Source organism: Meleagris gallopavo, chromosome 2 (assembly GCF_000146605.3).
Source record: "Meleagris gallopavo isolate NT-WF06-2002-E0010 breed Aviagen turkey brand Nicholas breeding stock chromosome 2, Turkey_5.1, whole genome shotgun sequence".
Lineage (NCBI taxonomy): Eukaryota > Metazoa > Chordata > Aves > Galliformes > Phasianidae > Meleagris > Meleagris gallopavo.
Genome location: NC_015012.2, coordinates 29,249,940 through 29,264,170, shown reverse-complemented (window position 1 = coordinate 29,264,170; position 14,231 = coordinate 29,249,940). Strand labels below are relative to the sequence as shown.

Here is a 14,231-nt window from a genome sequence, read left to right as displayed (position 1 = left end):
CCCGCCGGCTGCGGGATCGCTGTGGCCCGTTCCCGGTGGGCGGCTGTGGTCAGGGGGTTGCTGCAGCCCGCCGCGCCGGTCGCACGGAGCGTTGTGTGCGTGTGTGTGCTTGTGCGTGTGTTTGTGTGTGTCCCAGGAGCTGCGTCTTTCGCTTGAGCTTGTCTCGGCTTTCCGACAGAGGTTGATCCCCGCGGCCGCAGCTGAGCGGTCAGCCCGGATCCCGCAGCAGGTGCACCGCGGCGCTGCTGAGGACGGGCCCGGAGCGGCCTCCCCGCTCGCTGTCCGCTCTCTGACAGCACCGGAGGTGGTAATCCGGAGGCAGCGCCGGTTCCCAAATGCTCTCCTAAAAATGTGTGCGTGTTGAGTGGAACTCATCGCATCCTGCCTTCACCTGTGGGCAGGTGGGCGAACACTCAAGACACGGAACTCTGGAGAGAGACCCACTGCATGTGGGTCGTGCAGGAGGTGACAGGGATCTGCGACCACGGAACAGAGCAGTCTTCAGATCAGTGGTTCACAAAGAGACACGCTGTGCGGTTGTGTGCAAGTTCTCCATCTTCACAGAATCACAGAATGGCCCGGGTTGGAAGAGACCACAAGGATCGTGAATCTTCAACACTCCTGCCACAGGCAGGGCCACCAACCTCCACATTTAATACTAGACCGGGCTGCCCAGGGGTTGTCTTCACAGATCTCGTTTCCCTATTCATAAAATAAGAAATGAACACTCATCCACTTACTGAACAAAGTGTCATTCTGTTTGATGTATCTCCACCCCACGGAGCTTAGGACACAGAAGTGTGGTTTTCCTATCTTCTGTCTGCCAGATGTGTGCCCAGGGGCTGGGCTGAGATGTGTGAAGCCTGCAGACCCTTTGCTGACTGCAGCGCTTCTTCCTGTCTGCAGTTTATTTTTAAATACTCTGCTGTTTGTACTGAGTACTATTTAATAGTTTTCCTTAAGGGAAATGGACGGGATGATGGGATAGACTTCGATCCATTTTTAAACTGGACTTGGTGTTTTAAATAGACTTTTTTCCTCTCTTACTAATTAGTCTGTTAATTCTGTAATTTGTAGATCTTTCAGAACATCAAAGGGAACTTGGTTTTCCTAGACAATATGGTTAGTAATGGCCTAATTCAGCATTTCTTGTTGAAGTTTCTTGGTAAGCTATGGCTTACTGTAGCTACTATACCATCATTTTCTATACCATAGCTTCAGAGACTAAATAAAGAATTTTGGAAATATCTGTTGCCAATCAGCTGTCCCTTTGTACATATTACTCGTGAGACCACACCTTGGATGTTGTGTTTGGTTCCTACAGAAGGGACATTGAGTTGCTCGAGTGTGCGCAAAGATAGTGAGGAAGGGATGAGAAAACAAGACCGACAAGGAGCAGCAAAACTGTTTAAATCTGAAGCTGAGGAGGCTGAGAGAAGGCCTCACGGCCCCCTACAGCTGCCTGAAAGGAGGTCACAGTGACGAGGTTGCTGGTCTCATTCCTTGGGTGACAAATGATAGGGCATGAGTCAGTAACCTCATGTTGCACCAGGGGAGGGTTAGACTGCATCTCAGGAAGAATGTCTTCAAAGATAAAGTGTCCAGGCATTAAAAAAGACTGTCCAGGGAAGTGCAGGAGTCCCAATCTCTGGAGATATTTAAGAGATGTGTGGACATGACACTGATGGTCATGGTTTGGGATTCGGTAGGTCAGGCTGATGACTGGACTTTATGACTTCAAAGGTCTTTTCCATCACAGATGTTTTTATGATTCAAATAGCCTGGAGCATTAGGGTCTTCTTTGTATGGGCTGGTCAGAGAGCAAACTTAGTGTTTGCTAAGTGAGGCCCAAAGCTATGCCCTGACATTCTTTAAAACACTAGAAACTATTTGTTTTTCTCCATATTTTCATTTAACTTAGCATATTACTTGCCTACATTTAACCACAGATTGCTACATTATACATTTATGATTGTCTTTTTTTTTTTTTTCCCTGATAAAGGAGCCTACCCTATTTAAATATACCAAATCTTGCATGCATAGAAGACTACGTGACTACCTCTTTCTGACCTGGTCATCATCCTTGAAAAAACACTGAATCCTTAGGAAAATGGTAAGCTCTGTACATCTCTTGTTTAAAATTACAATGCAGAAAATAATTTAATACGCTAATGTATATCCCAGAGACATTTGAACAATCAAGTTGGGGTTATTTGTAAGTTAACAGCTGATCACATGGCTTATACTTTCTAATTTAGCTATTACCACAAACAAATATTTGAATTTACAGACTTATGTCATAGGGCCATATGTCTTTATAATTTCAGATCATTGTTGGTTGCTCTGAAATTGTTTCCTCCTAATTATTGTTTTTTGAAATAGAGAACAAATAAGAAGCATTCCAGTCTGTTTCAACCTAAAGAGCTCATTACTTGTGTGGGTCAAGAAGATCAGTAAACGAATGCTCTTCTTCTCAGTGGTTCTAAATGTCTTTTGCATTTACTTTTGTCTCCAAGCAAGGTTTTTTGTTTATTTATTTGTTTTAATTTTAAAGAGTTAGTCTCTTAGTGTTATTTTGCTATGTCAATATTTACTACTCAACAACAGTAAATATTGACAAGCACTTCTGAAGGGGAGAATTGCCATAGTATAAACATATTGATCTCAGGCTTTTCAAACTCTTATGCCCACACTGTATATACAAATTCAGAAGAACTTCTGTCTTGTACTAAAACAATACATATGTTAAAGGAAGTTTGCATGATCATACTTTTTCTTATCTTGGTAGCAATACTCATCATTTGACTCTCCTTGGCTCAGAAGACGGATTGTTTGCTAGCTTTATTTCAGAAATTTTCTTGTTTATTCATCATATCACATTTTGTCATTGCATCATTGTAAGATGTAATCTTAATCATATTAGCGTCAGTAGTATGAAAAGAAAATAACTTGCTGTGTGCTTGAATTGACAGAAATAACTCTATGCCTTACTGAAATGCAGAGTCATTTCAGAGTCACAGAATTATTGTTTTCACTTGCACTTTACCTGGTCTGTTTCATTAATCTTGTTGTAATACTTCAGATGGTGACCAAGGAAAATGATAGATGAGTGGTAAGAGATATCTTCAGAAGTGCTGTAAGCATCTGCACTCATCAAATGGCAAAATAGTATCAAAATTTTGGAAATAGGCCATAGGAATATATATATTTTTAAATTGTTGTGTAGTCTCATTGTTTTGTCTTGTTCCCTTGTCATCACCACCCCTCCGTTGCAATACCATACTTGCACCAAAAAAGGTCCCAGAGATGCAGTAGCATTTAATTCTGTGCCACAATTTGGTTTAAGATACAACCAACAGGTAACAAACTTTGTGTTGGAAATCTTCCAATTAAATGAAAATTTGTTCCTTATAATGAGCTCAGTAATTTTACATTTGGAGCCACTATGCTTTATAAAGCTTGACTTACTGCTATTTTATGTGTAATCTGTTGACAGCGAAAAACAGCTGGGCTCTTGGATTTGAGAGATTCAGTTTTGTGTTTGTTTGTTTGTTTTTGCTGTTTAGCCAAATTATTAGTAGTAAGAGAAGTAGTAAGAGAAGTGTCCGAGGTTCCTTAGAAGCTTGTCTGCTACATGTGACAGTATAGCTTCCAGCATAGCATTACAAACACATAAAACCTGATTAATTGGGAATTACTGACCTTTAAAATGAGCTAGACAAACTATGCAGATCACTAGAGAGTTCCTAGATACTAATTAAGTGAAGCAATTAAGTTATTCTGAGCACTAGGTGCACACTCATGTATGTGACCATAAACTTCCTTGAAAAAACTCTGTTAAATCACTTTTCTTTGGTATTTTTCTATTGGAATAAGTTTGACTTTTCAGCCTGTCAAACAGTGCAGCAAAGTTCACAGCTGACAACAGAGCCATTCAGCACAAAAATAAACATTTTTAAAGGAGCTGATGACTTGAATTGTGTCCCTGCGGATGTTAATAACAGCATCCACATCATATTTTGCCTTATAATGAACACTAAGCAGCAATATTTTTAACGTTTTCAGTGGCATGGCAAAGGGTTCTGTGGTGTGAAGACTGTTGCATAAGCTGTGTATTGTATGGCATTCTGGCAGGGGTACAACTTTTCTCACTCTGTGCTATATCTGTTCTCCGTATACAGAGAAACTCAGTCCCTAAGGCTATCAATCTGGCATCTTTCATCTGCATTAAGTTTACTGCAAATAGTTTCTGTGTGCATGCAAAAAAAAAATGCTCTAAAAACCTTTGCAGGCAGGAATAAAACATTCAAAAAAAGTGCATCTACTGCTTACTTATCTCAGAGTTCCTTGTTACTGAATCCTGACATGTACACATCAATACATTCTGCACTCCCAGATTCACCAGACCTGCTTTGTGCATATATATTCTCACAAGTCTTTAGTTTGAATACTGTGACAATGCTGTCTTGCTCAGGAGTCTGTCATGCTGAAGGTTTATTTTTAATCCTTTATTATTTATTTATCTTTTTATTGTATAACTGTAACATCTTTGAAAATACTTTGCTAACTTATAAACAAGTATAGAGAAGAAATGATGTAGTTCTTAAATATTTCTATAGACAATTTTGGTGTGTTAAACACTTGGTTTTTAGGAACAAAATTTCTTAGGAATATTTATTTTTTTCTGCTGTTGTTTCAATGCACTGCTTCCTCTCTCCAAACAGAATGACTACCACATGAGCTTATAATGTGAGCTTTAACACTACTTTTCACTATCTGTGGGGCAGATTTTCTTATGAAAAATATTACACTGCAGGGAAAATTGAGACTGGTTCACAATACCTTTGGCATTAAAAATAAATTAAATATGGTATATATGTGCAATTACAGCATCTGTTAGAAAGACTTATGTTTATTTGAAGAATGTCATTGAAATTGAAAGCACACATTTTGGAAGTTCTTTCTTAATGGTTTTAGCATCACAGGATTGTGTGTTTTACTTTTGCAATTAATGCTTCAAAGGAGATTAATTTCTCCAAAGGCAGTAACAGCTGCACATGTTTGCATAGACTTTTAAAATTGCTGCAGCAATGAGAGTTCTCCATCTTCCTACTCTGTTCCACCATCTTGATACCTCTCATATGTTTGGGTGTTTTGCTGCAGACAAGATAAAATTAACACATCAAATCACAGCATCATAGGGGTTGGAACAGACCTCTAGATATCAGCTAGTCCAACACACCTCCTAAAGCAGATTCCTTACAATAGGTTATGCCCTTTAGATATTTGTAAGCACTAATAAGACCCCCTCTCAGTCTTTTCCAGGCTGAACAGTTCTAGGTCTCTCAGCCTTTTTTCATAAGGGAGATGCTTCAGGTCCCTAGTCACTGTTCTAGCTAATGGTGAGGTCCCACCTTAATCTCATGCATAAATAAAACCTAGTAAAACTTGAAATCCAAAACTTTTCATACACTGAAGGGGATGATTTTGTATCTGAAGTGCTGAAAAAGCTTGTATGAAAGAGTGAGATTTTCATCCAAACATGTTTTAATAACATATTATTCGTTCCCAGGCAAACCTCTTGTATTTGGCTGGTGACTGAGACATACTCTTGTAGTAATAGTACATTTGGAAGAGTAGATTATGCCTAGCAGTGTATGTTTATCATTGTTTAGCAAAGCTGTGAATAAGCAGCATGACTGGGAAGCTTAGAAGTTGAAAATAGCATGTAGAACTTCCTCTCAAAACCACATTATGCCAGCTCTTTTAAACTGTAAAGATCATAGAGTCGCTTAGGTTGGAAGAAACTAAAGATCATCTAGTTCCAACCTCCTTGCCATGGGCAGGGCTGCCACCCACCAGATCAAGCTGCCCAGGGCCCCATCCAGCCTGGCCTTGAATGCTTCCAGGTAACTTCTGTAGGCATCCTGTTCCAGTGCCTCACCACCCTTTGAGTAAAAAGTTTCTACCTAACATCTAAGCTGATCTCCCTTCTTTTACTTTGGAAAAACTTCCCCTTGTCTTATTACCATTAGATAGTGTAAGAAGTCCATCTTCCTCTTGTTTATGAGCTCCCTTCAAGTACTGGGAGACCACAATGAGGTCTTCCTGGAGCCTTTTCTTCCAGCTCCAGGCCTGGATGCAGTACTCCGGTTAGGGCCTCAAAGGGACAGAGTAGAGAAGGACAATCATCTCCCTCTCTCTCCGCTGGCCATCTTTTTATGCAGCCTGTGATACTATTGGACTTGCAGGCTGCAAGAGTACATTACTGGCTCATGTCCAGATTTTCATCCACCAGGACCCCCAACTTCTTCACAGTTTTGCTCTCAATGAGTTCTTCTCAGTATGCAGAGATATCCAGGATTGCCTCAACCCTGGTACAGTATCATGCACTTGGTCTTATTAAACCTCATTAAGTTCATGTTTGCCCACTTCTCAAGCCTGTCCGGGTCTCTCCAGATGACATCCCTTCTTTCTATTGTATCAACAGCATCACTCAGCTTGGTGTTATCAACAAGCTTGCCCACAATGCACTCAGTCCCACTGAGTGTATCATTGATAAAGATGTTAAAGAGCACCATACCCCAGACAGACTCCTGAGGAGCACCGCTTGTCACTGACTTCTACCTGGACGTAGATCCATTGATCACAACCCTCTGGCAGTGACCATCCAAAACAGTGCTGGATAACCTCCCCCTTTCCCTACACTATATATTTCTAATTTAGAGATGATTAGAAATGAGGATGGAGTGGAACCATGTCAGAAGTTCTGCAGAAGTCCAGGTAGACATAGTTGCTCTTCCTTTGTTCACCAATGCTGTCACTCCATCACAGAAGGCCACCAGATTGGTCAGTCATGATCTTCCCTTGATGTAGCTGTGCTGGCTGTCTTAGATCCTCTTCTCACTTGGCATATATCTTAGCCTAGTTTCCAGGAGGATCTGCTCTATAATCTTCTCGGGCACAGACACGAGGATCATCAGCCTGAAGTATCTTCAATGACTTCAATGTCAGAAAGTACCAAATGACCAAGCTGCTCACGCTCAGATGTTTTGTGAATTCAGATATTAGATAAGCCACTCCTGCTTCTGTGTACAACTTGGAGAATACTGAAATTAGCATGTTTGAAAGGAGTGAGACCTCCTAAATCGTGAAATAGAAGCAAAAAACATGTAGGAAGATAATTTCATGTCTAGTACCTTATTTCAAATCAGGACATAGGGCCAACTGAAGAAAGTTAATGAGATTCTCTCAGACAGAGGCTATCCAGTAATGGGATTGTACCTAAGGCTATCTTGTGAAATGGTAAACCACTAATGAGCTTGTGCTCACAGCATGGTAGTATTTTACTGCAGGGATGTCAGGCTGTAAAACTGAAGTATTTATAAGTTGTTGGTTGTTTTTTTTTTTTTGCCTTTCTTTAGAAACAGAAGCATTCCAACCACTAAATACTGTGCATAAAACACAATACAGAGTAAGCAATTGTAGAGAAATGGCACTTTCACAAAGGAACTAGCTACTGCACTGTTTCCTCTCACTCATTACATATTCATTTTAGAAATAAATACAATTGTTCATTAAATAAAAATCAATCATCTTACATGCTGTAACAGGATAGAAAGTACTGCAATAATAGCAGGGTGGCAAAGGCTTTGGCTGCAGCAAATGGGAACGAGCCCAAATACAGCAGCCATGGATATAGAAATAAAGGAAAAGAGCTACTTACCTTCAGAAGGCCTCAGGTAGGCAGGGACCCCCCCCCCCCAGCAAGAAATGCCCTCACCTCCACTGCCAACCCTTAAATGAGGTCTGAGAAGGGCTGGATCCTGGCTCCACCCCTTCCAGTCACTCAGGGGCATTACACGCACCTGAGTTCCCCTGGGTTGGCCCTGCCTTCCCACCAGGTGCTCAATCTCTGGTTCAAGCCCTGACTTAGCATTTCTGTTATAAATGCATGCAGAAATTAATTTGCAATAGTAATAATTTGTAGTATACATTTCATTTTGTATTGCTATGCTAGTTTTCACGTTAGTCTAGATTAATTTGTGAAAGGTTGTTGTCAACATGAAATGAGATAGTAACATTTCAGTGTTGTCTTACAATGTACTTCCACGCTGGCTCTCACAAAGATCATCACATTTATTTTTCTTTTAAGAGATAAATAGGTTACATTTTGTCATTCTTCAATCTATACGTTTTCTGCTGTTTTCCTTTTTTTTTCTTTTTATTTTTTTCAAAAGGCAAAAGCCTTAACTCTGTAAAAATACCATGTTTTAGCAGAACCAAAATTTTGTATTAAAAATAATAATAAATATATATGAAAACAAGAGACAAGAGCCCTGCAACAATAGAGAAAATTAAATTCCCTTAATCCTAGGTGCTATCTCTTTTTTTCCTGTCCTCAAAATTAAGTCTTGCTTAATTTCTTCTTTAAGAAGATGGCAAATCCACATCTCTAGCCAGCCTGCTTGCTTGTTCATATGGCAACCTTTCCAGGCTGAGTACCTGTTACCACATCTTGTGCTGTCCCTTTCCCTCTAGAAGTTTTACCTCAGATCTTTCATTTTTTTCGTCCAAACAACCGTATTTAAGGTAATGTTCCCTTAGTAAGGATTGATGAAAGGAAGTCACGGTACACATACACAGAAACGACCAACTAAAAAAGTTGCTGAAATTATAGGAACTACATGAGAGTGAACACTGAAGAGTATGGCCTTTTTAAAATGGAAGTTGATTTACTTAAATAAGAAGTGTGTGCCAGGATATTTCTACAATATATATACTGTCTGTATTCAAGCAAGCATATAACTAATTTCTTCAATTTAGATTTTGTCTTTTAGCCACTTGGCAAGTATTTTCCATCCTATTTTTATTTGTAGTACTGTTATCATGATTATATATGCTTAATGTGTGCAACAGTTTGAATTGAAGCACTTTCATTCATCCTCTCTTTTTATTTGAGGTCAGCATGATTCTACCCATTGTTAGCTTCTATGTCATAGAATCATAGAATGGCTCAGGTTGGAAAAGACCTTAAAGATCATCAGGTCCAACCACAACCTAACCATACTACCCTAACTCTGACAACCCTCCAATAAATCATGTCCCTGAGCACCACATCCAAACTGTTTTTAAACACATACAGGGATGGTGACTCAACCACCTCCCTGGGGAGCCTATTCCAGTGCTTAACAACCCTTTCTGTGAAGAAGTTTTTTCTGATATCCAACCTAAACCTCCCCTGGTACAACTTGAGGCCATTTCCCCTCATCCTATCATCTGTCGTCAGTGAGAAGAGACCAACCCCGCTGTCGCTGTAAGCACCTTTCAGATATTGGAATAGAGCAATAAGGTCTCCCCTCAGCCTCCTCTTCCCAGACTAAACAGCCCTAGTTCCTTCAGTCTCTCCTCATAGGTCCCCATATTTTCCAAGCCCTTCACCAGCTTTGTTCCCCTTCTTTGGACCTGCTCAAGCACCTCTATGTCCTTTCTATATTGAGGTGCCCAAAACTGAACACAGTACTCGAGGTGAGGCCTCACCAGTGCCGAGTACAGGGGCAGGATGACTTCCCTAGTCCTGCTCACCACACCATTCCTGATACAAGTCAGGATGCCATTGGCCTCCTTGGCCACCTGGGCACAGTACTGGCTCATATTCAGCCGACTGCCCATTAGTACACCAAGGTCCCTTTCCATCAGGCAGCTTTCCAGTCAATTCTGGACAGACAGTAAGGGGAGGAAGTACGTACTTGGGAATCATAGAATCACCAAGATTGAAAAAGACCAAAAAAGCAAACTTTTTTTTTTCCGTAGTATGTTTTTGCATACCATTTCTTTCAATGGCAAAACAGCAAATAGAGTAACTGTATGTTAACGGTCTTTTAAAAATACTTCAAATAACTAGTAGATTTAATTCCATTTTTGTAATAACAGCAAAATAACTTGGAAATGTGTTGAGCAAGGAGGAGAAAGTGGAATTCCTTCAAAAGCTCAAGAGCAGGACCCATCTGAATTCTTTGACCTAGCTCTTTTTGGGTTTTCTCTGAGTTTTAGTAAGTAGATTTTAAAGGCTGATTTTATTTGGAATAGTATTGTGTTTCAGACAATAAACCAAAAAAAGTTGTCCTGCATTGGCTGCAAAGGCTGTCCAGTGTCTCAGCTTGAGGACTGTCATTTTAGCCACAAGGAAATGACTTAATATTTTCCATCAAAATGTTAACTTCCTCTGTATAAAATGTCATTTATCAAAAGCATCTTTTCCTCATTTTGCAATCTAATAGGAAACACCTTGTTTAAATGTTTCTGTTTTCCCAGTGATAGCTGTTGAAAGGAAGAGCAGTTGCCTACTGATAGATGCAAAACAGTGGTAGAACATCACAGGACGTCCTGGTTTTTAATTATTGCTGATAAAACTAATTCCTCATTGGCTTTGGGCAATGCACTCTAACCTCTTTTATTTGATGTACCATTCAATCCATGAGCTGAGTGGGGCAGCAATAAATACTGTTCCATGTGCTAGGAAGAGTAAGAATTAAACCTCTCAAGTTTAACATGGTATTTGGGCTTTTTTCTTTTTTTTTTTTCCTAAATGATTTAGAACAGTTACCATCAATGACTGTTACTTCTGTGTGTGTGTCTATAACAAACATATTCTGGTTCTGATTCTTACAGGAATAGTTAAGTTCTGTTCTCCTTTTAGCTCTTCTTTTCGTGTTTAACTCTTGAAGAGAAAGGGACTTGAATAAGGAGCATCCCTCTTATGGACAGATACTTTCTTCACACGAGCATCTCCTCTTGAGATCCCTTCCTTGTCTTTCTGGTACTTGAAAAAAGCTGTTTCTCTTGTTAGTTTGACAAAAGAAATTACAACTTGCATCTTTCCCACTTCAGTGTACAATTAATTAATCTTCTAGACTGAGTTTTGTTGCTTTTTTTTTTTTAAGATGCACATATGTTATAGGGAAGGCAGTACTTTTTTGTTGGACAGGTATGGCTGGAAATGGCTAACAAACTCTTCAGGTTGGAAGCAGAAAATGAGTTGTACTGACTTTGCTTTTGCATTGCCCATCTGCTGGTGGCTCATCAGCCTCTGTGTGCTTACAAGGAACTCTTAGAGCATTCTTTCTGAAAACACCATGGGCACCTGGCACACAGTCATTCCAATTCCTAACCTTCACAGAGCATGTACTGATTGAAGTATTATCTAAGGGCAGGTGTAGCTGCCCATGTCTTGCCACTCCTGTTGAACCAGTAGAACGGTATTTGATGGAGTGACCCAAGAATACCTCAGTGGAGGAGAAGTAAACTTCTGCTAATAAGGGGTTGACTACTAAAAGTTATTTTAGCACACTTCCTGGCAGCTGTTATCTCAACAAAATGTATGCTGTGTTAAGAAGGAAGCGTTTTAGCAATAAACTCAGGAATACTAACAAGTTGTGTCAGGACAAGTGTAGAGGGCAGTCACAGAAGGGCAGAATATTTGATATAGTGAAGAAAGAGGAGTGGATTGGTCAGGACTCTGTCCAGTTGCATTTTGAAAATCTCCAAGGATGGCTACTCCACAACCTGTTCTGAGTAACACCTTTCCAGTGTTCAATCACCCTTACTAGTGAAACTAAGTTTTATGTTTAGTGTTTCTTATATTTAGCTTGTGTCAATTGCCTCTTCTCCTTTCTCTGAGAAAGAGAGAGACTCTAAGAAGAGTCTGACGCATCTCCCTTACTTCCTCATTTTATATTTATATATGTTGATAAATTCTCTCTGAGCCTTTGCAGGCTGAACAATTACAGCTCTCTCGGCCTCACCTCCTCTGACAGATGCTCCAGACTCTTAATCCTCTCTTTGTCCCTGTCCTGGAGCTGCTTCAGTATGTCCATATTTTTCTGCTAAAGGCAAGCCTAGGACTGGACCCAGCAAGGTGTATCTCACCAGTGCTGGGTAGAGAGGAAGGATCACCTCCTTTGACTTGCTTATCATAATGCAGCCCAAGATGCTGCTGTCATCTTTTCCATAAAGGCTTCTTGCTGGCTGGTGATCAACTGCTGCCTGCAGGGACCTCGAGGCCATTTTTGCAGGCTACTTTCCGTCTGGGTGATCCTCTGTCTGTACTAGTGCATGAGGTTATTCCTTCCCACGTGGAGGACTTTGCATTTTCCTTTATAGAACTTCATTAAGTTCCCATCATCCCATTTGTTTTCAGCCCGTCAAGGTCCTTGTGAATAGCAGCACAACCTCCCACTGTATCATCGTCAAACTTACTGTAGATTGACTTTCTTATCACCTTGGTCAGTAATGAAGGGGTAAACAGTCCTGGCTTGTTAAGTTACAGAGGAATGCTTATTTATTCTCCCTGGCATTTTTTCATTTTTATTCTGCAACTTGAATTCTTCTAGCAAATAAAATGAAACAATATCTTGCATATTTAGTAAATGTGCATTTTAGTTATTTCAGTTGTATATTCCAGAACACAGTACCTAAGAATTCGGTGAAACAGTTTTCCTAAAACGCTTTTTCCTTTGAAGGAAAGGATAGAAAGCTAACTTACGAACCTTGTCAAAGCTCTTCCATACTACAAGACTGCTAGCCATTTTTTTGCTTTAATTTTTAAAATACTTGAGACAAATCTAAAGAGATGTATGTAACAGAGCTGCATTTCATCTATAAAGTTGCTAAGTTAAACCAGCAGTATTTCTATGCTTCTAAAAGCTGAGGAAACCAAATAATAAAGTCCTCTGTAAGTACCACATAACTCTGCTACTAAGAGTTATGCTTTTTTCTTGTAACTGTGTGCTTAATTGCAGCATTGATTAGGGCTGCATGTTCACTAAAAGGGAAAATTGACCCCTGTTGAGAGTAGGTGGTGGATCTTTTTTTTTTTATTAGCAAACCATCTGCCTGTGTATATACTGAAGACATGTTGGATGTTCTCTTGAAAATAAACTGACAATCTGAGTTAATAAACAGGTTCTATTTGCATCTAGATCTTGTAAAAGAATTAACCTGTCTACATGTTTGTTGTGGTGCCATGAGTAACAGAAATGAAAGTTGTTTGGCTTTTGTTTCTTCCTGGTTTATTTTTATTTCAGACAAACTGATCTTATGCGATAAGAATGTTTTTATTTTGGCCACGGATTTAAGAGGAGGTGGTGCTTTTTGTTTATCTTTTTGTTTTTCTTGTTACTTCAGTTATAACACTGAGCACTGCTGTGAAGATCAGCTATGCTATTAGTCATGTAACTAGAACCACTAATAATTGCATGAAGAACAAATTTATAGATTATTGTTGTATGTAGTTAGCTTTGCTTTACAAAACTTCCAGCAGGGCAATGGGTTGCTGTTTGAAAGAATTTCCCCATGCCTTTAAACTATATCACTTTGCTAATGTGATTCTTTATTGACTGGAATTAAGCATGAGCTTAATTATAGCACCATTTATAAATGCTTCTTCTGGTTTTGTATTTTAGGTCTAAAAATATCTGGAAGGGGATTAAGTGGTTCAACAAGTAACGCTCTGATGGACGACAGAGAATTTCCACCAAATGATCTACAAATTGACTCGAAGGACAGTCTTCCTGCTGACTATAGGGTCGAATGTTTGACCTCTCATTTGGTTTCTACAGCTGACGAAAATGAAAATCAACTTGACAATGATGGGAATGAAGTTTTGACCAGTAGTAGAATTGCTATGGGAAGACAGAATGAAGGTGAGCAGGACAGCATCAATAATAATGAGAATATGGACAGCGGAGACTGTACCCCAGGCTGTAAGGAAAGTGAGACTGAGAGGAGATCTGTGAATGTCCATATGGACCCTCAGCTGGAGGAAAAGCCTATCACAGAAAAACAGCCAGGTGGAAAAAGAAGTCCAAGAAGCAAAAGAAGCTCCGGTAAAAAATCTAAAGGTACTTTCTAAAAAATATGTTTCTGTTCTGTTTACTTAAAAAAAATAAATCTATAGTTTTAGTCTGTGAACTAGTAATAAAGATAGGTTTTATGTGCCATACTAACTATTTTTAAAATTCATTTAGCTTTTTTTTTCTACTTCAAAATTACTAAATCAGATTAAATTCTAGATGTTTTAATTGTATGTATTTTAATTAATCAGCTATATAACAAATGAAACACATCATGGAAGGATGAGTTGAGGAAGTACAGACTTTCAGTATGGAAATTGGGCTGACTTCCAAATCTGAGTAGCCAGAAATTCAGGCATTATGTTATTGCTGAAGTGC

At 39.5% G+C, this 14,231-nt stretch overlaps 2 protein-coding genes across 5 annotated transcripts in view; one reads left to right on the top strand and one right to left on the bottom strand.

The window, feature by feature from the left end:
- The window catches only part of LOC104909669 (kinesin-like protein KIF28P), an 11,194-nt gene extending 10,819 nt beyond the window's left edge, over positions 1–375 (bottom strand). Inside the window, exon 1 of the mRNA XM_031552177.1 lies at positions 6–375. Within this exon, the coding sequence (XP_031408037.1) occupies positions 6–375 (370 nt within the window). The remainder of the gene's footprint in view (positions 1–5) is intronic.
- The window catches only part of CNST (consortin, connexin sorting protein), a 45,210-nt gene continuing 30,985 nt past the window's right edge, over positions 7–14,231 (top strand). For 3 of the 4 annotated variants that reach the window (XR_002111866.1, XM_003203990.3, XM_019612762.2), the window contains exons 1-3: positions 7–1,705; positions 2,003–2,113; positions 13,464–13,901. Coding sequence is in view for 3 of the 4 variants with exons in the window: in XM_003203990.3 (XP_003204038.1) it covers positions 13,514–13,901 (388 nt within the window). In the remaining variant the exon portion in view is untranslated. Of the gene's footprint in view, positions 1,706–2,002; positions 2,114–13,187; positions 13,233–13,463; positions 13,902–14,231 lie in introns of those variants that run through there. The other variant, XM_019612761.2, reaches the window with a different exon arrangement.